General features: G+C 35.5%; 2 protein-coding genes across 5 annotated transcripts in view; both read right to left on the bottom strand.

Annotated features, from left to right (window-relative positions):
• LOC126857936 (myc box-dependent-interacting protein 1) overlaps nucleotides 1–14,541 on the bottom strand; it is a 30,675-nt gene extending 16,134 nt beyond the window's left edge. For 3 of the 4 annotated variants that reach the window (XM_050607852.1, XM_050607851.1, XM_050607850.1), the window contains exon 1: nucleotides 14,286–14,541. In XM_050607852.1, the coding sequence (XP_050463809.1) occupies nucleotides 14,286–14,354 (69 nt within the window). In that variant the 5' untranslated portion in view covers nucleotides 14,355–14,541. The remainder of the gene's footprint in view (nucleotides 1–14,285) is intronic. The other variant, XM_050607854.1, reaches the window with a different exon arrangement.
• A 473-nt stretch (nucleotides 14,542–15,014) lies between these two features.
• On the bottom strand, nucleotides 15,015–25,724 carry LOC126857963 (acidic leucine-rich nuclear phosphoprotein 32 family member A). The gene is made up of 8 exons (XM_050607910.1): nucleotides 25,301–25,724; nucleotides 19,259–19,402; nucleotides 18,960–19,079; nucleotides 18,760–18,872; nucleotides 18,580–18,683; nucleotides 18,374–18,447; nucleotides 18,087–18,174; nucleotides 15,015–17,846 (listed from the first exon to the last, which is right to left on the bottom strand). Exons 1-8 carry the CDS (start codon nucleotides 25,346–25,348, stop codon nucleotides 17,782–17,784), a joined length of 756 nt encoding a protein of 251 aa, XP_050463867.1. The 5' UTR covers nucleotides 25,349–25,724; the 3' UTR covers nucleotides 15,015–17,781.

Here is a 25,724-nt window from a genome sequence, read left to right on the forward strand (position 1 = left end):
TTCGATAAAACAGATCTTCATGTGTTTGCGACATACACACACATTATATACGATGCCACCAACGCGCCGTATGCTAATTGGACAGGTATTAGATGATCACCGTATTAGGCATGATGACGTCGCGGGATGATTCTTGCGAAACCACCATGCACAAGTGGTACTTATTTGGTCTCCAAATTGTGGCAAACCGTACAGCCTTTTTATGGTTCCCTGATACCCACTTATAATAAGTGCAAACATTTTATGAAAATATATAATTACACGTGTTGCGTGTCTCCATGCAGCGTATAATGAAGCATTTTACAATTGTAGACTGTTATCTCACATATTACCAACTTTCGATTAAGATATATGTGAATATATGTATAAACTCTAAGAGAATATTGTTATGAAAACTAAAAATGTTTATATATATATAAAAAAAAAATTTAATATGTTAAGTATAGAACGATACAGTTAGAGAAAAATACAACATTTTTATATTTAATAATTCAAACTCTAATTTATTATTATTATTATAATAAGATTAACTAATAATATTTTATTTATTGCCATTTAATCCTAATTACTGCAAAAATCTTTTCGCATGATTTATTATGTATAATGCAATTAATTACGTGTGACGTAAGATTGCTATTTTCGTAGTCGTTAACAACCGAAGATTAGCATCGCGTTTCTGTTTCAGAATTATATTGATTTTCAAGCACAACAGATTAATGAAATATCAAGATCGATTTTCAGTTATATATGGCAACGTACATATTTAAAACATTTATATTGCGAAGTTTTGTCTAATAGTTTGGTATTCGGAATTTTTATTTTCAAACATACCTTGTGCCATTCGCAAGATTTTCTACAAAATTTTTTATGTTTCTATAAAATAATGTGCTCAAACTTTTGTAATTTTTTATCTAGCAACTCTAGATTTTGTACACATAAATGCGGCTGTATATATTTGTCTCTCAACACAGTCGTGTTAAAAGAGTTACGTCGTATGCGAATGAAGGCTAACCCAATTAGCATGTTTGATTATACTGCTGCGAATAATAAATTGAGCCCTGACGAGATATAATAGGGATTCCTCCCAACTATATGATCCGAAATTCTATAGCTGATGTGCAGCGTGCAATGTGCAACGTTGCTCATTCTGGGAAGAGACGTCGATGCGTTTTAATTATTCATAGACAATTTCTGTATGGCCTAACAGCCACTGGAAATTGTCAGCCAGGACAGTTACTTCATTAATTCTCTCTCCGTGAATAATATGTGTGTGAACGCCAAAGAAATATTCTTATGTATATATTTATTATATGCGAAAGACTATCTGTAGAATAAATCTCAAAAATTATGGAAATGAAGATATTATGTTTTGTATAATATATGTAATGCATATTGAAGCGCACACAACATTTTGGTGAATAATTTTAATATTTAGAGAAGTGAAAAAATTTAACTCGTGAACATTATTTTAATTTTTTTGAAGCGTATATATCATTACATATTTATTTTTATTAAATCAGTTATCTAATAATTGAATATTCAATATATCACCAAAAACGGAATCGTTTCTTCTGTTTACAAACTTGTGATATTTTTAGCATTTTTAACCAAGCGATATAAATAATAGTCACGATTCGGTTCTGCAACGATATTTTTTTTCGTAATATATTTTACGAAATTTCATACATCAATGCGCACGACTCGCGATTGCTTGATTCGCGCCGTATGCGCTTCAAGTCCTCCGGCCTGCTTAACGCGTTTTAACCGTGATAAAAAGCGGCCTTGATAGCTCGTGTTGCACGCTGGGCACACGAAGGGTTAAAGCATGTCGAACCCCATTGTCGGAGTGCGCGTTGATCAAACTGAATTGCCTTGACGATGCGGCACAGCGCGTAATCAAGTGGCAACTGCGGCGAAGGTCGACGCGATTACGGGTTTCATCCGCGAAACGAATTATCCTCACCTTTAAAATGCGATCTGGCAAAAGTGTTATAAACTTGATCTAATCTAATTTGATTAAATTAGAAACGGATTATCTGATCAAACACCGATTAATCAGGTATTAATCAGTCAGGTTTTTAAATATGATTTTCGTTTCCATTGATACTTCAATTAAAATTTTCAATTTTAAAATCATTCATTTTAAAAAATCCAGATTCTAGCTTTATGAATATTAGATGCGATAATGTGTAAGTTGTAATTAGAATTTTAATTTTCTATGATTTTCCATTTTTGCAATTTATAACATCTATCAATATCTTTTCTATTTTCAAATAAATTCTGATCTTATACTTCGTATGCGTGCAAGAAAATAATAATATCTGATATAATATACACAATTCCCCTTGGATTCTCTAGGATCTCTCTGCCATAAACTTCTCTCCCGACCAGACAGTCATAATTCAATAATATTACGCTTCCTGATTCCATAAATTCATGGATCACGTCCAAGTGTATGAAGTAACAAATTCGTGAATGTGGTACAATACAACGATACTCGAGTCTCTTAATTGGACGCAATTAAATTGTCGATTACTCGAGCCGGCTCCATTCATTAATTTACCCTTGCAAAGCAATTGAAATTTTGTTATCAGTGTGACCTCCCTTCTCGCACGGTGAAAGGTATTCTAATGTCACAGTCGTTGCAAAGGAGATTTATTTTTTATATTTTATTATCTATATTTATCTAGATTTTATTATTTTTTATTATCTACATACATCTTATATATATATATATAAATGATAAAAAATTATGTATCTAACTATTGAGTATCAGTAATAATAAAAACGTATCTAAAATTTCTTATTTGATTCGTATTATTGATATAATGATATATATTCTCTGGACATTTAAATTATTGCGAATTAAATCTAGGTGGAATTAGCCAGAGCAAGTCAGAATGTATATTTGGACTGTGGACGTGAGGCAAACACTATTTCGCTACTAGGTTAAATACTATATCAAGATTGCACATTAGTTCACACGTCGACTTACGAGATCAGAGAAAAATCAGGAAAAGTATTTAGATTCTACATCTAAACTCAACCATCATTCCCTTGACAATTTTATACATAAATGTGTTCAGGGAGAAAAATTAAACAAATAAAGAAATAAATAATAATTCAAGTTACTTGTGAAATATATATAAAAAAAAAACATTGCACCTATAGTTTTTGAAAAACTTTGTTTTTGCTTTTTTATCTTTTAAATCACAATATCATTGAAATTGAAATTCTCGGAAAATTAAAAATTTATTTTAGCATTGAAGTAATGATATAAATTTTAATAAGATTATTTTTTGCATGCAGAAAACGAATCTCTGTTATGTAAAACGAAGACCCGATACTTGATACTTCGAGATTGACTCGCGCTAAACGTTTCTGAATTGAAAATATATTCATTGTCGAATATTCGCAGGTCGCGTTGTTCACTTTTTTGGCGACTGACAATGCGTCTCTGTTTTCTAATATTAGAACTGGATCATAACCTACTATCGTTCTAACGCCTGTATAAATTAATAGATTTACTTCTTCAAATACAATCGTCCATATATTAAATTATAAATTAAATTAAAAAAATTATATTAATAAATTATATTAAAAAAATAAAAGCAAATTGATTAAGTTTGCTTGTTTTAAAATTATTGTATGAGACAAATTATTATACAGAGCTTTCAAAATAATCGGACGGTTGTGCTTGGTGTTAAATATACGGGAATCGTGAATAGAAACAAAAGTGGCTATCGCTGAAAACTATTGTTATCTCGTGAATGCCTCAGCATTTGTCTCGTGTGCTTAACCATTAACTTTTCTTCCTCGGTTTGCTTTTCCCTGAGAACACCTGAGTCACCGTTAACGATTTATTTGTCTTTGATAATGTATCTACTTGCGATGCAAATGGCGTAACTTTCAAACAAGGCGCACAAGGCGTAATATTAGGCAATTCTGCGTTTTAACCACGACAAGAGACAGTCCCGTTGAAGATATTAGTAAAATTATACATACGGTACTCGTCCTCTTCAAAAAAATGTAAAACTAGATAATGGTAGTAAAAAGGGATATCCACGAAAGAAAACTTGTTGCTTCGTGTTAAAAAAAGAAAGCGGACACACGGTACGTTTCCAAGCAAGAACCTACTTCTCACAATTTTCTTCTCTTATACCTGAACAAGTTAAAACAACTTGCGGTGCGATGCGTGAGCAATTAGTATATATGAAATAAATGCAAATGGTCAACACCTGATTGCCGCCTGATCCGGTAGACACGCCTAATACTGATCTTAATCTATTCCATCCGGTTATATCACAACCGTTAAAATACACGTTTTATCGAAACTTATATTTTCCTATGACAAACGAGAGTCGCTCGCTTGTTGCGTCCTCGATAAAATCGACCTCTCGGTGAATGCGCCGGTGACCGCCGTTGGAATCGACCAGGATAATTTAAATGCGAATCAAGTATGCAAATGGATACGAGAAAACTCGCATGCGTGACGCACCGAGATGTCGAGCTTGCTCGCGTATCGCGCGATCGCGCTCAAGCATGCTTCTTTAACTCTGTCAAGTTAGATACTGTCGCCATTCAAAATTAATTTAAAAGAGGTATGATTAAGATACACGGTTAAAAGACTATTTTATTATTTTCTTCCATGTAATAAAAAATTTAATTTAATAGTTTAATATAAAATCTACGAAAAAGGAAAGAGAAGAAAAAGATTTTTTCGCAAAGTATAGATTTATAAAAAAGTATTTAACTATTATATGATATTATCACTGCGCAATACCTTCATTTGAAAGTGAAAAAATAGAACGTTCAAAACATCTCTCTTTTACTAATTTGTTTTGTATAAAACGTTATAAATAAACTATCATAATAATAAAGTCTAAACAAAGAGTCAAATAGTCAAAACAAATTCTCTTAAAGACGCGGTATGTTTTTCGTACAATCGTCCATCGAGGAATCAAACGACAAAATCGTGCGATGCGCGAGATCTATTTTCGCGGTGTGGAATCCGCGTTATTATAGATCGTACAGATCATGTTGACGTACATCTGGATCTCTCGCGCGCCTAAGAGCAGGTGATCTCGACCTGAATTCGCAACCCAATTGGTCGGAACGAACGACGAGCGAATCCGTTCCATTTCCGCTTCGAACGGCGATAAAACAGGTCTCTCCCTCTCCTGACACAACCGCCTTCGTCACTTCCTGCCGTGCCTGCATTTCCTACACAGCACGACGACGACGACGACGGCCACAACTGACCGAGAGCTCTCTCACCGTGTGATTCAGGAAGGCTCCCGTTATCGCGAGCGAGAGATACCGGGGGACCGGTATTGTACCGGAGAGATCGGATCCTGTTCGTTGGCTAGCCGTGTACCTAACGAACGTCCCTTTTCCTTCTCGTAGAGCAATTGTCTATGAAAGCTTCGTGTTATGTGCTACGGCGCGGAATATATGCAACAGTCTTATTATGTTTCACCGATAAAGAAAACTTAAAACTCCGTTTTGTTACATAAAAAATCGCGAAACCGCACAAATCGATACCGTATTTTATACAAACACATATATTGTTTTATTTTAACGCTATTTTCGTATATTTCATTTTTAACATTTGTGCGCAAATTTTTATTTAATTTATATATATATATATATATATATATATATATATATATATTAATTATATTAAAATATTGTTGCATAATTTTTAATTTTTCTAAAATTAAAAATGTTAATTTATGCAATATGAAATATAATAAAAAAATCTTGAGCCGATCTTAAAATTGTAGGGTATAAAATTTATATATTGAAATCGCACGACAATAAATTTATATACAAATCTCCATCACAATAACATATGCTGATTCCAACTAATAGCCTTAAGTGGAAATTCCACAACAGTTTAAACTTCGTTTTAAGAAACAAACGAGGATCTCAACGATCTTTGATACAAATGAACCTCCATAATGCCGCGAGGAAAGATTTGGAGACCGGTATATTGAACCGGTACCAAAGAATCCTGTTCCACAGGTGGCTGTAACAGATCTTCGCTCAACATCGACGCATTAGGGTTGTCTCACGAGTTTTTTGAGACTCGCAAAGATTCGTGCTTTTTCGTGAACTTTCTGATTATTCTGTTATTGCACAGATAATTATCTCATTAACATAAATATCAAGCTTCTACTAGCAAATTTAAATAACTTGGAGATATGATAAATATGTGATAGGAAAAATCAATTCAAAATTAATTTTGTAAAATAAGAAATTCCAAATATTAAAAACTTTCTTCTCCAATAAAAATATTAAATATCGTTTAAAATCGATTATATTTTTTTCAAAATATACTTTAGGTAAAGAAAATCACGATTTTATTATATTAATTACATTCATCAAACATGGGCAAATTTTAAACATATTAGATTTTTAATTTGTTAACGAATTGTTAATTTCTCTATTTTATGTAAAATCATGATGATTAGTTATATATAATTATTAACATACACTAGATATAAAAAAGAAGAACAAGTTAAGAATATTTAAAAGTACCTATTATAGACTATAGTAATCTTTGCTTGTTAGGTAAAATCTCAGAAAATAGGTGAAAAGTCGCAAGAGAGAGAATCAGTAGTTATTAATATCCGTAAACCGCGACGTCATTACGCCCGCGCGATATTTCCATACCGCCCAATAGATGATGTAAGAAGGAAACGCCGCCATCGGATGTAAATTGTTCCGCAATGAGGAAACGTGTACGAGTGATTTAATTTGGAAAATTTTCTCTTTTTTCATAATATATGATAATTTTTATTTTTTGTAAAATATGCTCATTTCACTCCGCAAATCTTACATGAACAGATAAAATATACAGATACATCTTCAACTTATCAACATTCCGCGCGAAAAAAAAAATTTAATATATGTAACGAAAGCTTTTATATTAACATATTAATTATATAATTCTTCATTGAATAATTCTTTTTTTCCCAAATTGAAAAAAAAAATTGCGTCTACAAAGAAAACGAATAAACGTAACACAAAATGCGTCGTTATGAGACAAACAAATAAGAAAACGAGCGCAATGTAGGAACTATCGTTAGAAGGCTAGCAACAAGCGCAAAAAATATGAGGCATGAAGAGTGGCGAGGGACGAGACATAAAGAGAGTCCGAGAACGACGACCGTCTGCATTTGTCGTGAGTTGTATTTATAACGCGCCCATTGGACTCAGGCCAACGTTATCGACTCTCAATGCGGTGATGTTTCAAACGATTGTGCGAAACTTCGCAAAATTGTTTCCGCGATAATTGTTACGCAGAGATAAACATAAAATACATGCATTTATGTATAAATTCGAGATATATTTTGTCTCCTAAATATTAGTAGTCTCGAAATATTGTGTGTATGTCTACAAAAAATAGAATGTCATAGAATTGTCATAAAATTGACAGAATTTAATTTCAAAAGTTTTTTTACATTTTTAGAAAATCTATTCATATATATCTTGTAAAAAAAAATTTTTTTGACTATTTTTAAATATTCAATAAATATAATTTAAAAAATACAAAAAAGGTGAAAATATTGTAATTATCTGGTATTGTTCACTATCTGAAATAATAATTATAGTTATAATATTTATAAATTTAACATGTATAAAATTTTATTGTAATAAATGCGAGCAAAAAAGATTTTTTCATCAAGAGACTCTCGATTTTCTTTTTGATTTTGCTGCCTTTCCAAAGAACGAATCTTTATCTCTCGCGCACGTTACCTCGTAGGTAAGTCTTGGGAGAAGCTTTGAATGAGGGGCAAGAGGAATGTTTGGCGCACCGTGAGTGCCGCTAATTTTAGTGGAAAACCGGAGCGTCTATATGTGTTGTCACGCAGGTCAACATCGGTATTCACGACTGATAGACGCCTTTTTGCAAAATTACGAAACGCAACAGAGTTGGAAATATACCGTCGATATATCCAATTATAAGTGCCGCAAAAAAATAATTTACGTCAATCATTGCGAATACAGAGATCATTTTAATCTCTAATATCAAAATCAGACTCGCTAAAATTTAAATCTGTGAAACGTAAAATCACGATGATAAATTGTAAGTTTGCTAAAAGAAAGCAATATTTAAATCAAATCTTGAATCAAGTCATTTTGTAAGCATTTGTTGAAAAAGAAAAATTGCGTGAAACATCTGTAAAATATTTTAACTCTAAAAAAAGGAACGATAATAATTCTATTTAATTTTTATTTTTTTTTTTTTTACACGAAACATCTGATGAGAAAAGTTCACAAGCGCATACCTAAGGATTAAGCGCAATCACCTTTACGAAAGAGAAACACTCACGCACTGTTATTCGCGGCAATGTGCGCCGCGGGACGCCTTTCTATTTGAGAAGAAAGGTCATTTGGATGCCAGTCTCAACTGCGCCTTTCTTTCAAATTGCACTTTACGCGACGAGATTCGCTTCAAATTATCTCCAAAGCGTCGAGAAAATAAAGAAGACGCGTTGAAATAATTAATGTTTTAGGCTCTAATCGCGCGAAGCGATTAAAACATAAACTCGGCTTAATTTTTCGCATTGCAAGATAATGCGAGTTGTACACCTACGTGTGTGTCACGGAATATCCCGAGATGAGTGCTCTCTCATATTTAAACGACTTGCGTAACGCAAGTGCGTTACGCCGCTGGTCTCGTCGCTACGCACGTTGCACTCGGTAACGTAAGTTACAAAAGTAAAGTCGCGGAGAATTTCGGAGAACATCGGGTCCTCAATAAAGATTAACGAATATTAATTTATTTTAATTAATTATATTAATTATTTTATTATATTATATATTTATTATATTAATTAATTTATTTTATTTAATTATATTAAATTATAATTATAAATTATAATTATATTAAATTAATATTTTATTATTAGCGTAATAATCATAAGCGTTATTTTATTATCCCGCATTTTTTTATCTCATTTTATTAAAAATTAACATATATATATATATTTCAACTACGAATTTTTAAAAGAGTTTAGAATATATTTTATAGACTCGTTTCTCGAATATTCTAATTACATTTTCCTCATATCATTAATCAGTCTGACACAGCAAAATGTAGATGCATTCTTTGCCCGCTTCAAGTCTAGGTGTAAATTGCATTTCCATGCTATGTATGTGAATAAACGTACCGACGATAGGCAGAGATAAATGCACTGAGATAGTATCACTTAAAAGTGCAAAATAAGCAGACTATACATCTTCATATGTAACAGAAGTGAGAAAGTGGCATTACATGTATCGAAAATTATAAAAAAAATTGTCTAGCAAATCAACTAAAGTATATAACAAGATTTTAAGAAATAACAAAAAGTAATAAAATACTAATTCATAAAATAATTTAATAATTTAAAATTCTTAAATAACTAAAAATTCATAACAATATAGATAGGCGAAGGTGATCAAGCTAAAGATTGCTAGAGATATCTTTCGAGGTAAAAACCATTGAAGGCAAATAAAATGTTTAGAAATTTCTACAGTAGACTTTGAGAAACACTGTCGCGGCGGAAACGTGAAACGACGCGAAACTCAAAAGCGGTGTCTCCGAAGCCGCGGGCTCGTAGATATATTTGCCGACGGTCGCGTCCGGGAACGTGTCTCGGAGGACGAGAATAGTAGCCGGTCTCCTGGTCGCGAGGTGAGACACACTTAGAAATCTAGAAGAACGATTATGTGACGGATGCGAGAGATGCTAGGAGACTTCCGCGCCGCGACGAACGAACGTATCGGCGCCCTTATTAAAGAACGCTTGCCCGGCGTCTCGTTAGAGCGGAAACGCAACATCCGGAAGTGACCCGACGCGCGACCGGAAAATAATCGATTTGACAAAATGTATTTCATTCTCTATACGTCAAGAGGATTGGGCACTGATTTATCGAAGAGATAAGATTTAAAAAAAAAAAAAAAAGAGAGAAAGTCTGTGTGTCTGTAAGATGGAAAGACACACATTCGTTTCAATGTTAGCGCCATTTCATTGTACACATTTACGAATGTGAATGTAATTTCTAATACCGCAATTCTCCGAGATACCGCAGTTCGCACTTTTGCGGTGTGAGAGAGGACACGGGGATCCGTATTTTCTCGCCGCACTTTTACGCCAAATGTGGTTTTATCTGTACGCTGTCGAGTCAAAGCAATTTTCGCATTAGACAATCAAGACTTTGAATTAGGCAATCAAGACTCTGAATTAAACAATCACATTTACCGTTAAATGCAGTCCTAAATAATAGCGAGGAAGGCACGTCATAGTAAAGCAAAAAAATCTCGCTAATATTATTGTTATGTAAATCGACGCTATTGTCGTTACTTATGAATATTATCACTTGCGTCATCATTTTTCTAGCTACGAGAATTCATCGATATCAATGCGCAATCACTGACACTATCGATATACGAGACGCTGATAATTACCGATCGTGTGAGGACCTCTCAACGATTACCGGTCCACGCTTTCTTCGCCTCGAGTATCAGCTGAACCTTTTGCACGAATACAAGTGTGTGTTGAAGCACGTGCGATCGAATCTATTGCATTATCTCTTCCTACTTTGTAACGCGCGCAAATAACAGTTCCACGAAAAAAAAATATCAATTGCGTTTAATCCTTTCGCTGCTTCTGGCAGTGTGACATAATCCCCTAGCGTTTTCATTTTTACTTCTCTTGGCGACTAATGGATTACGCATATCCTTCGCGAGAAAGTTACATAATGTTAAATATTTTATCAGACTGCAAATACGTTGGCGAATAACGTAAATTACATAAAAATGATTATAATTTTTATCGAAAAATCGGTGCATATGACTTGATAAGTATTATTGTTTTTCCTCATGAATGATGAATATCACAAAATATTATGAATGATTGATTTGTCGATTTATGTGTTATAATGATGAAGAAAAAATTATTTAGATTTTACAAATTATAAAAAATTTACGAAATATGTGATAATAGTCCCGAACTTCTCCGCGATTATAACGTAAGCATCTTGAAATGTTTAATTTACAAATATTAAATATAAGTCAAGTAGCGATATCTCTACGTATTATTTTCTTCGTGTTATAAATATACTGAATAGTCGCGCAGTTCTATCTCTCTATTGTTCAAAGGATATTGATTCCATTCTTAAACAGATAAAACCTCTATCACGATAATGCAATCAATTCTTCTTATTCTTTGCAAGACTTTTATGACATTACGATTATAAATTAATTTGAAAATTAATCATATGATTAATTTGAAAATTAATGATATGTGTATGCTAGAATCATAATAAAACTGACTTTGTCAATATCATCGTAAAATATTGAAAGAATATTTTTCAGAAACTAGCGTCTGTGTATCATATATTCGCGTTTTTAAATATCACAAAAAAATCGGAAAAAAAAATACCCGACTCGACTTCTCCAATAAAACCTTTATCTGCGTTCGGAATCGCGGTTCTCGATTTAGGTAAAAGAAAGCAACAAACTTAACTATAACAGTCTCAGACCGGTTTCACCACATAAATCGAGATATAGTCTCCCCCTCTCATTGAATTAAGACATCCACAAATAAATTATCACATGTAAAAAAAATTGTACTAAAAATTAAGCAATCGCATAACTTTATCAATCTTCATTTTGCGATACATTTTCTTCATTTCGCGCGATTCTTCGTATTACACACCCATTGTTATTAACGACGATATACCTTATCCCGCCGCGCCAGTAAAACCGGAAGAGTACGATCTGAAAGGTGTGGGATAACAATCGCATTGTTATTTGCGCGTATCGAGAACTTGAACCAGCGGTCCAGCGATACACACGCGAATTACACGACACGACGAGTCATTTATGCAGTGCATCGACGAGCCGAGGGATCTTCGCAGGTACGCGCTTTCCGATGCCGGCAAACCGCGGAAGTGACGACGCGTCGATGTGCACCATCGCGAGTGCAATCTACAATATAATGCGTAATGTGCCTTGAGAAGCCTAGCTCGATTAATCCCTCCGCGTTTCGCCCATAAGCGAATTTCCGTAGCAGTTTGCATCAGCATTTCCCAAGCTCTGTATCACGAATTCCTGATTATCGCAATTTCAATGAGTTCGTGTTAACCGTTAATTATGTAGTGTAATACACATGCGTGATTCACATACGCAATCTCTTGTGCATTTGCGTGAAATTATGTTCTTGTAAACAAATAACGATTGAAGATTATAGAACATATTTTTTTTTTATCGATAAAGTTTTACATAATATAGACAAATATAATTGTGTGCAAATATATGTGACATACGTACATATAATTAAAGTAATTTAATGTAAAAAAAAAATTAATCAATTCGAAAGAAAGCTCGTAAATTACTGTTTCGAGATGATTGTGGATATCATTAAAAGCATAAGAAAAATACACGGCATAAAGCATATCCGCAGAAGTGATTGTGCACATTGTTTCATGTGTGAGGAAAAATAAAGAGAAATTTTCAACTTTCTTTCGCTTTAGACGATCATTGCGATTGAAATATCCAAAGTGACCAAAAAAAAAAATAAAATAAAAATAAATAAATCGCATAAACGACGTTTTTATAAATATAATCGTTGACATTGAATGACACGAAAAAAGTAAGAAAGATTCTCCTCTTGCGGAATCATCAAGTGAAATACGTAAACAGAGAATGCTTCATCCCGAGTGATTCGTGAGAACGTTAGGTTTCGTTTCGCCGTAAATGCGCGAGCATTTATATTTAATCGCAACGCTCATTCGTCAGACTCAACATAATATAATATCCCCTCACTCTCCTCGCTATATCTAATAGCTGTCGTATCAGTTCCGCTTCGAATTAAGAACAACCGATGTCATTCTGGAGATTGAAGGAAATTGTCACACATAAAATATTCATCTTTTTATCTTTAAAGTAATAATATTTAAAAATAATTAGCTCTCTCTTTTTAATGTAGTTGATTTTATATTTCTCATATGGAATATTATAATTCGGAGATATTATTATATAGAATGCTATAGAGAACTGCGAAAAGTAAAGGACAAGCTAAAAAAAAAAATTATTGTCAGTTACATTTTAAGTGTCAATCTACGAGAGAACACCGGCAAAAATTTGTTGAATACAACAGTTCAATATTCGCTAACAAACTTTTTTTTCTGATAAAGAACTGATCGAAAAGTAATTCGATAAGATGTACTGAAGTATCTTGTGTAAAAACTACGAAGGTTAAAGTCGGCAAGGCGATCTTTGTATAACATAAAAAAAAATTGTACAGATCATGCGACATAGATCATGTGCTTCGCGACGAGACGCGCCCGAAACACGCGATCAAAGTAGTGACGTGCATTTTAGATGCATATGCATACAAACGCGCGTTTTTTACATTGCGTCGGGGCAAATTCGCGATGAGAGTTGCATAATTATTATTTCGAACGATAGCGCGCTATGAAGCTGCTGCGACATGTTTACCGATTACGTAAGCGCGCAATTTCGCGCCACTGGCAGAAAGTGCGAATGTCGCGCTCTTTGAAAAAGAAGAAAAATCTTTTACACTTCTTTTTTATCAAACTCTCCGGGATAAACGTGTTAAACAAGGATATCATTAATTTTTTTTTTTTTTCGGGCTTTTTTATAAAGTCGGCGCGGTAGATATTCTCTCTTTCTCTCTCTCTCTTGTTCGCTGTTTTTCGATCGCACTTTTATGACTATTAAAAATATCTTATTCATACCATTCGTAAATTAATCGTATCAATATTACAATAGAGTTGCATATAATTTGATGCAAATGACAGGATTTCCGATTGATATACATATAGTATATATATATGGCGATATTGAGAAAACTTTGAAAAAAAACTTACTTTATATGTCAAGCAATGCGCACGTCAGAATACACGATGTTCCAATGTGACATTCTTTTTTTCAAGGTCACAGCTATTATTTAGTTTTTAGACAGCGATACGTTTTATTCAACCGAAACCCACACAAGTGTTAAATTTAATTGCTGCGATGCGATGTAATTGGCGCGCTCCGATGACGCGAAACGTCAACTCTGATCGCTCTGACGTCGGCGAGCATCGCGACTTCTCGTCGAGGGACACGGCACCGAGGTTAGGGTCAACTCCTGTCGCTCGCAAATCCTCATTAATTTCTGTTTCGCGAGGACGAATCGAAAAATATGATTCGCGAGCTTTCGACGAACAAGACGAGTGGAAGAGAAAGAGATAGATAGATAAGAGACAGACGCGAACGCTTACCTTCTCTTTCGCTCTGCCTGCATGTTTTTGCACTGTTTTCGCGATTAACGCGCCCTTGCTCTCGGCCATGATGCTCCTGTAACGTAGGTCGCGGAGTGCAAGAGTCTCGAAGGGAAGAAACCAGCGAAGCACTTAAACTCTCAACTCTGTCGACGGATCGCAGCTTTGTGTAGGGGAGGGGAGGTAGCGGCACACCGATTAGCACAAAACAAAACGCACGTATCGAAGCGCGGAGAGACACTGAGAGCACGACCGACGCGCAGACCCATGCGTCGCTGGCGGCCATATTGGCGCATGCGCGATCGTCGCGCGACGTCGCCACTTGCGCTATTCAAACGCGCTCGATTATATCCTTGCGATCCAGATAAACAAATATACTTACGCTACAATTTATAAAAATATTACCTGAAAGAAAAAACACACTAGCAATTTATCTTATAATATAAATATTATGAATTTAAATGAGTTTCTTATTTTGTGTCACTAACAAATTTTTAAATTTTGAAGAATACAATATAAAAATAAATAGCAAATTTATGGAAGCAATTTCAGAAACAAAGTCATTACAATAATACGAAGATAATTTGTATTTTTTCTGAAAAAAATACCTTATATATGTCACAATAGACAAGAAAAAGATTCATATTGTTGCTCGCGATGAAAGCATCAAAACAAACATGTGAAAAAAATTGAGATTTAGTTGTCAAATATACATTGGATACACTATCATTGATTTGTAAATATTTTATTAATAAATTATCTTTTCTTATTTTGTGTGATGAGAATTGCTCGAAATAAACAACCGTTATGATAAAAATCCATTTTAACAACGGAACAGACAGACAATATATACGCAGATGTAATATATATATATATATATATATATATATATATATATATATATATATATATATATATATGTATAATGTAATATATATCTGATAATAGAAGATGATAGACAAATTTTTTTCCTTACATAAATGGTCTATCCAAAATCGCAATTGACAAAAGTGTTATATGTGTATGTGTGTACGTGTCGCGGGGCGCGCGGAATGTGTTTTTCATTATTTATAATTTAAATTCTTAATTATTTATAATTTAACTCTCTTAATACGCTTCCGCGCGAGCCGCAATTACAAATTGCAGATTGGAAATTTACAGATTTGGACCTGTACATGTTCACATATACTCATTGTACCTAATATAAATTTGCTTTTAGTCTTGGAAAAATTGGATAAGGCCATAACCAAACTGGCGACAAGGAGGCGCCAGGTCCTCGGTACTATATATACCGTAATTATTATTATTTTTCTTATAAAACCGATCCTCTCTCCTCACACTTTCACTCACCACCACGCTCCCATCCATTCTCACACGATTACGTAGTTAATTGGTTGTCCTCTGTCCAGTCTATATTCGTCACAGTCTCACCATTAACTACATCGGATCAATCCCTTTATCTTGCGTCTATTTCGTTAAATGTCTCTTTTCACATTTTCCTTTTGTTTATGTCCTAAGTCTAATTTTGCGTTTCTGACTTTAGTACAATTCACAAAAGTGCGAAAGCGCAAGTATAAATATTTTGTTTCTTCAAATCAAACGTATAATTTAATGTTAATCATAATATTGATGAATCTCTATTACCCCCCTTTCCTCCCATTATCATCTTCACACTTCATCACGAAATGTATCAGCGCAATGGTAACTTCAGAGACAGAAATTAAAGGTTAATCATTTGACGCACACGATGTTGATTTTTGTTTGCTTAGTAATTCATTCCAAAGACTGAGGCCTGTTGCATATAGTTATGTATACACAAAAATTAACCACATTATTAATCAACATAATTATACTTTGGCATACACAGAATGTCCTAGAATTATCGTATTTCTTTTCAGTTTAATTACATTTCGCTTTTTCTTAAAACGATAAGTTAATAAATCTATATTACTTGCGTCACAAGTTTTCCAATCTTCAATATTAAAAATATTTTTAATTAATCAATATTAAATTTCTATTTAAAAAAAACTTTTGCTTAAGATGAACAAAGAATATCTATTCATGATAGAATACACATAATTAAAAGATAATACGATAGTTCTATGTGTGTGTGTGTGTGTATGTATGTGATGCTCTATATATACATAACAAAAAAAAGGAAGAGAAAAAAGATCGAATTATATAATTGTATAATTATCTTCAAAAGTAGGAGAATATATCATATATCTCATAATAATAATCAAATTGATTCTTTTATATTAAAGGAGCATAATTTTTACGCAATGCCCGAGAGTAAATAACAATAATTCTAACAGCCATGGGCCGCTATGCGATCGCCGTTGTATATCAGATATTGTATAAAGAATATCTGGAACTTAAAGCTTACTAGAAAAAAGTCTAAGTTAGGTTATAATAACACACGTGTCCGCGTTTACGCGCAACGCTCGACACGATCGAAATGTATCGGAGAATTTTATATCTGGTATATAAACGATCTAACTTTCTCACTCTCCTATCATCGGAATCACGCGATTGAAAACAATAATAAATATTATGATATTATTTTCTATTTGCTATCTCTTTTCCGCCGTTGATACCGGATCTCGCAATATCTGTAACGGATCTGTAGCTTAAAACATCTTCGCGAAAAATGCGTATCTTCGCCATCGATTATAGCAATAGTCCTGTTTTATAACATATTTCTCCATCCCATCCTCGGCAGATATATACGCTCACATATACGAGCAACATATATTTCTCTCTTTCTCTTTATTTTCTGTCCCAAAAATCACAGAGGCATATAATGCACCTCGATGTATGGTGTAAACCTGTACAAAAGTTGTTCCTCGTTTACTCTATATACTTATTCACGGTACAATAATAATGTATTTAAAATGTAACTTATGTAACCTTAGTACTGATTAACGAGATGACCGCATTCCAGCGTGACCAGCCTTTGGCCGACTGGAGCTAACAGACAAGATGCTCCTTCAAGTGTAAAACTCCGCTACCTCCTGCTCTCTATTTTTGTCTCGCACGCACATACACACGCGAACATTTTCTCGCACTCACTCTCGCCCTCTCTCTTTCTCTCATACTTTCTCTCTTTAAATCATTTAATATCCCGATCTTCCGTTCACTCTATGCAACACCACTAATACTCTAACTATATACTCTATATAAAATATCGTTAGTATAACTAAAACTGTGCTGTGTCCAGCTGGAATGCAGCCCTATTTTTATGCCATCATTATCTATTTCTCTCCCCTTCTCTTTACATTTCTCATTCACATTCTGCTTCTACCATATGGTAAATCTTTTGTTGTTACACAATTTCTTCAGTCAATGATTTACTGATAAATTCACATCACTAACTGTAGTCTGTCATTGGTCGGTCGATTAGTTTGATTCCCAGCTGTTCACTCGGCGTCGTTTATTGTTATTATTTATACGAATTTTACACTCATTCAACAGTATCAGACACTTGCCGCCCATCTTAATCGTTCAAGTTCTCTCCTCCATCTTCAATTTTTCTTTTCTTTCCTCGAACAGGAGACTCTTCTGCACAAAATTGAATCAATATTGTTGTAAAAAAAAAAATAGAAACTTTCATAAAATGTTTATAAAAAGTATAGCAAGCACGCGTGAAAATATAAAAGAAAAGATTATATATCTTGAAAAAATTTCATTATCTGGATTCTTCATATTTTTTACATTCTTTAAAATTATTATGATATCTTGTTGAAAATTCTAAGTCAAACAATAAATAATAAGAATAATATTAGAAATTAGGAATCATACCTTCTTCTTCTTCCTGCTCTTCATCTTCATTATCTTCATCATCATCTTCCTCTTCTTCCTCCCCTATGTAATCTTCCTCATCACTGTCCTGTACATATCAATATTTATTTTTAGTTTTATTAAATAACTAGGTCATTATATTACAATCTATAATCTACACATTTTCGTAATTATATTATAAATATCTAATGAGTGAAAAATCTCAGGAAACATTCTATTGTGTTTGAAACATCTCTTTGAATTAGAATTAAATAAATTACTAAAAATATAAAATAAACTAAACTCACCCCGAGTTTTTCCGAATAGACCATATCTAATCCTGGATCGTCATCTAAGAAATCATCATCTTCTTCATCTGAAACTGCATTTTGACATTCATATCTATTATTACTTGTGTTTGAAACTCACTGACATAACTTATTTCATTGTTAATATACATCTCTGTATTTCTAATTTTATTGACAACTATTTTATGATTAAATTCTGGACCAACCTTCTTCGCTGTCTTCTTCATTATCCTCCCCATCTCCATCTTCATTTCCATTGACTTCATCATCCTCCCCTTCACTGTCAACTTCGCAATCATCGGCATCATATCTATTCACAAACAATTCATCAGTTTAAGAAAATAAATAAAGTAACAAAACAAATATTCAAGTAAATATTTTCATACCCATCAAGATATCGTAGACTGGGAATAAGATTGAAGACTTTCTCTCTATAATTATCCATATTTGTCACTTCATTGTTGAACAGATCCAGGCTTTTCAGATTTTTAAATTCTTTCTGAAATACAAAATAATTTAGTATTAATAAATTGAATTTAGTGATAAATAAATGTCTTCAATATCTGTGACAAATGTGAGAACTTACCAATGGTTGTAGCGTATCAAGATCTTTGATCTTGTTTCCACTTAGATTCAAATGAGTTAATTTGGGGCTCGAATCAAGCAAATTTAAACCGCCCGAAATCCGATTATCGCTCAACTCCAACTGCATAATGCAAAAATAATTGTATTATTAAATTATATTTTTCGATATTTATACATCTTTCCTCTAATATTTATGATAGAAAATTTTCGTGTATTAAAAATTTACCTACTCAAATAATATATTAATATCTTATCAATAATATCTTATCAAATAAATATATTTGCAATAAATATATATACCTTTTTAAGACTGGACAACTCTGGGAAGCCTTTTAGACTGGTAAGACCCACGTTGATGAGACTCAAGGATTCTAGGGCGCTGAATTCATTTGTCAAGCCCACAATGTGCGTACTCCGACAGTTATCAAGAACAAGTTCTTTGATCTATAATGAAACATGCGCGATTATATAATTATCAATAACGAATATTTATATATATTTTATTAACAAATGAAGACAATTGAGTTTTAATGTAAAGATGTGTCAGAAGATGCATGCAGTGTTGCTGTGTCAATGAGCACGAAATATTAAAATGTCATGTAATTTTTTTCAAAAATATCAAGTTATCTGAAAAAAAAAATGGGTAGATGGTGGTGTATCAGATGTTACTCTCTCTTTTTCTTTCCCTTTCTCTAAATTATAAAAAGTATTAAATGTGTTAAAGCAAGAATAATAGTCATTATTTCGAGACAATGTTCCAGAATACGTAAATGTCCGCGTTTGTGAAAGCTCGCGCCAAATCGATTGAAATCATACGATTGAATCGTCGAGCGCCGTAGAATTGTGCGCATTTCGCGCGGTTTTGCTGAGGAAAAGGGAAGACAAATAGCCAAAACGACGAGCGTTCGCGGTCGAAAAAGTCGGCCGGCGTCCTCCGTTAAAATTCAAACGAGCGATAAGCTTTCGCGGGAGATGGGCTATTTTATTGATCGGAGAAAGAGAAAGGCGAGAGGGCGAGAGCGGAGTCGCGGATAGGAGATAGAGAGGCGTTACGAGGGGATGATGGGGCGCGCGCGGATGAAAGGGAGGCAAGGGAGATACGGGAGAGGACGTGAGGGTGACGGGGTGAGGTGTGACGGTAAGCGGAGTGCATGCCGCGTCTTGTTTAGCGGCATCGGAAAAGCCGATGAGCGACAAGCACGGACTGCGGCACGCGACGCCGAGTACGAGGGATGGGAAGCGGGGGCGGGGAGAAGTTGGCTATCATCGATACCGGAAGTATCGATGCTTGGATATTATGTCATTGCATCCGCGTTTTTTTTATGGACAGTCCGAAATGTCGTTAGGATTCTGTGTATGTCATCATGTCATGATGCTGTTTTTAATTAAAGATAATATCGATAATCTCCCTAGTTTTATCAAATATCATCGAAATTTTTAGCAATGTTATTTCCTTGATTTCCCCATCACACTTTATACTTGATATTTTATATCTCATATTGATAATAATAATCTGTCAGTCGAATCAAATTTTCGCACTCGCTGACGATGATAATCTATCTTATGTTGTTTTTGTCACTTGTGACAATTCAAGAGAATAAATGACGCAGTGGACGCCTTCTCGTACTTAATTGGCGAATTGTTTTCACGAAACCCGCGTTAAATTTAAAGAGCGAACATACGGTGTATGCGGTTCACATTTCGAAATTTCTTGATCGATTTAATTTTTGCAGTTAAATTATGTATCACATTTTCCGTTTCGTGTCCTACATTCCTCATCTAGATATCTTATATACATTTATGTTTATGCGACAAATCGGCCAGATTGATTATGCATGATGTTGCACCGATGATAATGATGATATTACGAGGGGTCATAGAATGTATATCTTAAAGCTAAAATTTTTTGATACTTTAAATTGTCAAATTATGTATTGTGTACCTCATATATATTTCCTCAATAAAAATATCTCTGTTGATTGATATTTTCATCTGCGTTTAAATCTTTGCTCCTTTATCAAGATATGACCTAAATCTAGATAATGATACCAAATTTACATTTGATATACAACGCAATATAAAGAGAGGTTTCCAATTTTAACTATATATGCTCCTAAATGATACGAGACTGTTGCATCCAAGATGCATCGCAACGCAACGCGGGTGGTCAACGCAGAATAGATAGAGTCTCAGAGCCGTAATATGCAGGAATCGTAATAAGCGCATAAATTTCAAATCTGTCAAACTTGTAGAGATTTCAGAAGAAAAAAAATCTTATATAACGATAGGAAGAGAACGTTAAAAAACAAGCTTTCTCCTTCCCGATATCAAAAATGTCTGCTAAATTTTTTGATCACATATACGTATATTCGAGATCACGAATCTAAAAAGTAGAACAATCTCTAGAAAATTTTTCTTAAAACGATAAAAATGTTTTATTTTTTAAATTTGCATCGCAAGCGCAGGGTGCCATCATCTAACGCCACACCCTAGCTACGGCTCTGCGACGCCCACGCACGCAAGCAAATAGATGGACGTGGCGATGCACCTGAGAAAGTCGGGCGATGCCGGTTAACACCGAGATGGGCAAGCAAGCAACTCGACTCGACTCGATGATGTGACGTTACATCTCGCGCCGCCTGGGAGGGGAAGGGGAGGTGGATACGAAAGAATCCTCTCGTGGCCGCGCGGGCGAAAGAGTGCGTACGTGCGTGTCACCACGGTGGCGATCGACCGGAATCAGCCGGCAAAGTGGACTCGTCCAACATGGCGGTGCGGTGATTAGCGACGCGTCATGACGAAACGTGATCGCGCACGACGCGCGTATTTACGCGCGTGGCACGCAACTACGCATTAATGTTGACGTGCGTACGCGAGCGCGTTCGACGAGCGAGCCCGGCGTCGCGATTGTCAGGTGCTTATCGGGCGACGCGCGTCTTCCGGAAAACGTGGCGGAAACAACATTCCGGCGCACATCGCGATGCAATGGCGACGTCCAGCTGCCGCGTGCACGCGCTTCCCTGTCATGGCGGCGGCGAGCGCGCGCGCTCACGCTGCCATTTATTTACATAACGCGATTGCTGACGCGCGCGCAGCTCGCTTTTTCGCGCTATCCGTCGCGCGTTTCCGCACCGAATCGGTGGCGACGCCTCGATGCTAAAAAATACATTAATCAAGTAAACATATGTCGCGTTAGTTCTTCGTACGCAGGACATATCACGTAACGATTTCTCTATTATCGCTATATAAACCGAAACAAGGGACACGTATTAAAAAAAAAAAACTGTTCCATCTGACAGAATTACTTGAGATTATTCTCACCAAAATTTGTTAATTATGCGTCTTCCGATATCAATTTTTTTGATTTTCTAATTTCAAATAAAAGCGCAAGAACTTTCTTCGAGATGATTTGCATCATCACTATGTCAACAAATGTACTTTAATATGCGTCAATGGCAAAATATGAATAATTAAATTGTTGAAGAAATTGAAGCAATTTTTGAGCCCATTTTTAGATCGACACATACATACATAGAGATGTATTCTAATTAAAAATTTAATATAAACAATATCATATTTCATAGAAAAAAAAAATTCTATATAAATTTTTAAATAAAAAAAATATATATAGTCAAAAATTCCGAAACATTTCTTGCGTTCATTGTAAAATTTAAAAACATTTTTAAAAGAACTATTACAAATATAATTGACACGAAGAGAGACATCAACGGAAAAAAAATGTTTTCCATTTAAATTTGATTAATTTAGCAGTTTTAAGAATCGATACAGTTTATTTGAGAAATGTATAACTAGATCATTCTTAATGTGACAATTTTCTTGAATAGATGAAATGATTATGCGGCGAAAGAGAGAGTACTCCAAAATTTCATTTATCTCCGTCTATAAGATATCTGGCAATATATATATAATAGAACAATTATCACTTAGATTTTTGCATGGTCATATTTAATTGATGGACATGTTTCGTAATAAAAAATATGATGGAATGTTTGTTTATAATGCGAATCTGTGGAATATCCAAATTATATTACCGGTTGACCTTAATCACATTTTATGATACAATATTAGTGTCTGATTTTTCTATTACATTTTATTACACGGATAGTTGTACAAATATTCACAGAAAGATAATTGATTTAATTTCACAAATTTGTTCTAAAAATATTCTTTAGATTGACTTTATTTAATTAACTTATTGCAGTAACGTCATAAAGACTTTTGCACGATTAATCCGCGAAATAATTATGAGATGTAATAATTCACTTACATAATTCATTGTATCAGTTTAAGCAAATTAATTTTTAAATGAAACAATTAACCCGGAAACAATTAACTTGGAAGTAGCAGCATGGCTTTTTAATGTAAACATTGGCGTGAAAAGATTCATTCTCAAGCATATTGAAATTAGTGTCCGGTCGCGTGCATGTTTTAGCATTTGTACAAGTTTTATCATAATTTTATAAAAAGATTTGTAATATTTTTTTCTAAAAATTAGATGTACAAATTTATTTTAAATACGCTCATTCTTAATAACGAGAAATCAGATTCAAATTAATTCGACCACAAATCATCAAATCAATTCCTGATGTCCGCAAGCATGTATCAAAATACGACATAGGTGTCGAAAAAAGAATATTCTCTATCGAATTGCAATTAGATATCTACATTCAATATATGTAATCATGCTTAATGTACTTTCTCATTGCATGTGACTCAATATTCAGTATAGTTTATCATTACATTGGAAAAGTTTAAGAGTATTCATACAGATTGAATGCTCCGCAACGTTTATTGACACGGAGATAAAACATCGTAAATACAAGAGTGAAATAAATCCGTCTTCATTTGCATATTATAGCCAACGTTATGATTCGAAAAGGGAAAAGTGAATCGGTTCGATCAATCGTTTGCGGATAAAGTCGGCTGACGAGACTAAGTTGGTCGCGGACTTTATCCACCATTAATCAACACGGTGCGTCTGTATTCGTTGCACGACGCGCCCTGTCGCGGTTTAGACGTGCGTGCCTCTGTCGCCGCTTTTTCAAGCCGCGCGTTAGCAGGAGGAAAAAAGAAAAAAAAAAAAAAGGGGGGTAACTCCTTCAAGTCGCCGCGATATTGCGCGAATTTATATAGCGAAACGCGCGCATATCTCGGCTGTGTCGCGATAAAAGAGGAGCGAATGGAGTCGCGCATATACATACGACGCGCGAGAGAGAGAGAGATTCGGGCGCTACGCACTATTGCCGTATAATCGCGTTTTCGGCGGAGCGATCTCGCCCGTGCGCCCGATCTTCTCGGACGCCAAGAAGCCAAAGAGACGCCACGATCGACGCGTGATCACTTCCGAGTTCCGAGGGCGATTTCGTCGTGTCGACATTGCCGCCTCTCGCGACACCAACAATGCGAAATGAAGCGAAGTAGAGCGGCAAAGCGAGTATATAGGTAAATTATATAGAGAAAGAAATAGATAGATAGATAGATAGATAGAGAGAGAGATAGAGAGAGAGAGAGAGAGAGAGAGAGGAAGGAAGGAAAGAAGCGATAGAGAAATGGAGCGCGTTCCGAAAAGTGTACCGCGTGGAAACACGTTTTTTTTTTTTTTCACTCGGCCGCGAGAAAAAGACAGAGAACGCACAAGCGAGCGAACATAAAAGCGTAAGAGAAAAAAAGAAGAGAAGACGAAGCCTGTAGAGAACGGCGCGCCATGCTCGTAGCTCGTTCGCGGCCATGCATCGTCGTCAGGATGCGTGCATATGCCATCCTCCTGATCGGTGATGATCGGAGGAGCGACGACGGGAGAAGCCACGCGGTCGCCGTCAGGACGGAATGTCGACGACGGTTGCTAAAGAATTGGAAAGAGAGAAAGACGAAAGTGCGGTCAGGAGCGGCATGCCGCATTAGTGAATGCGTGGTGTTTTGCCGCTAAAGCGCGAGGCAACACGACGACGAATCCGTCTTCCTTCTTTCCCTCTCTCTTTCTCTCCTTCTTTCGTTCTATCGCGAGCCGATAGTGTGTTCAACACTGTCGCGCGGCGTTCGAGCACACCTCACGGATCACCCAGGTGGTAACAACGACGCACGATTCTTTCGTGACACGGGTACGCGACGTGCGTGGTTTGTAAAATGCATGCTCCGGTCCTATGCAAGTAATAAAGAAGCGCGTGCTAATCTAAGATGAGCGGGGAAAAAAAAATATGAGAGAGAGAGAGAGAGAGAGAGAAACACGCGCACACACACAGACACATGTACGGAGGGAAAACGAGGAATGGAAACGAGATAAGAAGATTGAAGAGCAGCGTAAAATGTGAAGGATTGTCTTACGTCGCCGGGCTTCTTTCCCCGCTTCTCGAGCTCTATCCGCTTCTCCATGGCCGGCAGTCAGTTCCCAATCGCTCGTTCTCGCCTCGCTCCGTCTACGCGCGCACCGTCCCCTCCGCCTCCTCGCTGTGCGTCGCAACACCACCAACTACGTGTGCCAGCAACCTTGCTCTCTCTCTTTCTCGGGGCCGGGAATATGACGGACGGACACGGCCGAATCACGATCGGTCACCGGACAGGGTGCGCGGACAGGGATGCCCACCGTCGTGTTGCCCGTGCGGTCGGTTGCGTACGTGCGTCGCGCGTGTCGAAGAATTAGACGAGAAGAGGCCAACTCCGCGATTCGATTCCGGTCTAAAAGCCCTTACGCGCCGCGTCTCTCTACGTGTCTCTACAGATCCGACTCGCCGGACTGTGTGCGGTGTGT

This window comes from Cataglyphis hispanica, chromosome 23, assembly GCF_021464435.1.
Source record: "Cataglyphis hispanica isolate Lineage 1 chromosome 23, ULB_Chis1_1.0, whole genome shotgun sequence".
NCBI lineage: Eukaryota > Metazoa > Arthropoda > Insecta > Hymenoptera > Formicidae > Cataglyphis > Cataglyphis hispanica.

Coding starts and splice junctions, on each gene's coding strand:
- LOC126857963 (XM_050607910.1), bottom strand. CDS start 25,348: ATGGAGAAGCGGATAGAGCTCGAGAAGCGGGGAAAGAAGCCCGGCGAC. Junction 19,403..25,300: donor GGGGAAAGAAGCCCGGCGAC/GTAAGACAATCC, acceptor GTTTCATTATAG/ATCAAAGAACTTGTTCTTGA. Junction 17,847..18,086: donor AGAGCAGGAAGAAGAAGAAG/GTATGATTCCTA, acceptor AATTTTGTGCAG/AAGAGTCTCCTGTTCGAGGA.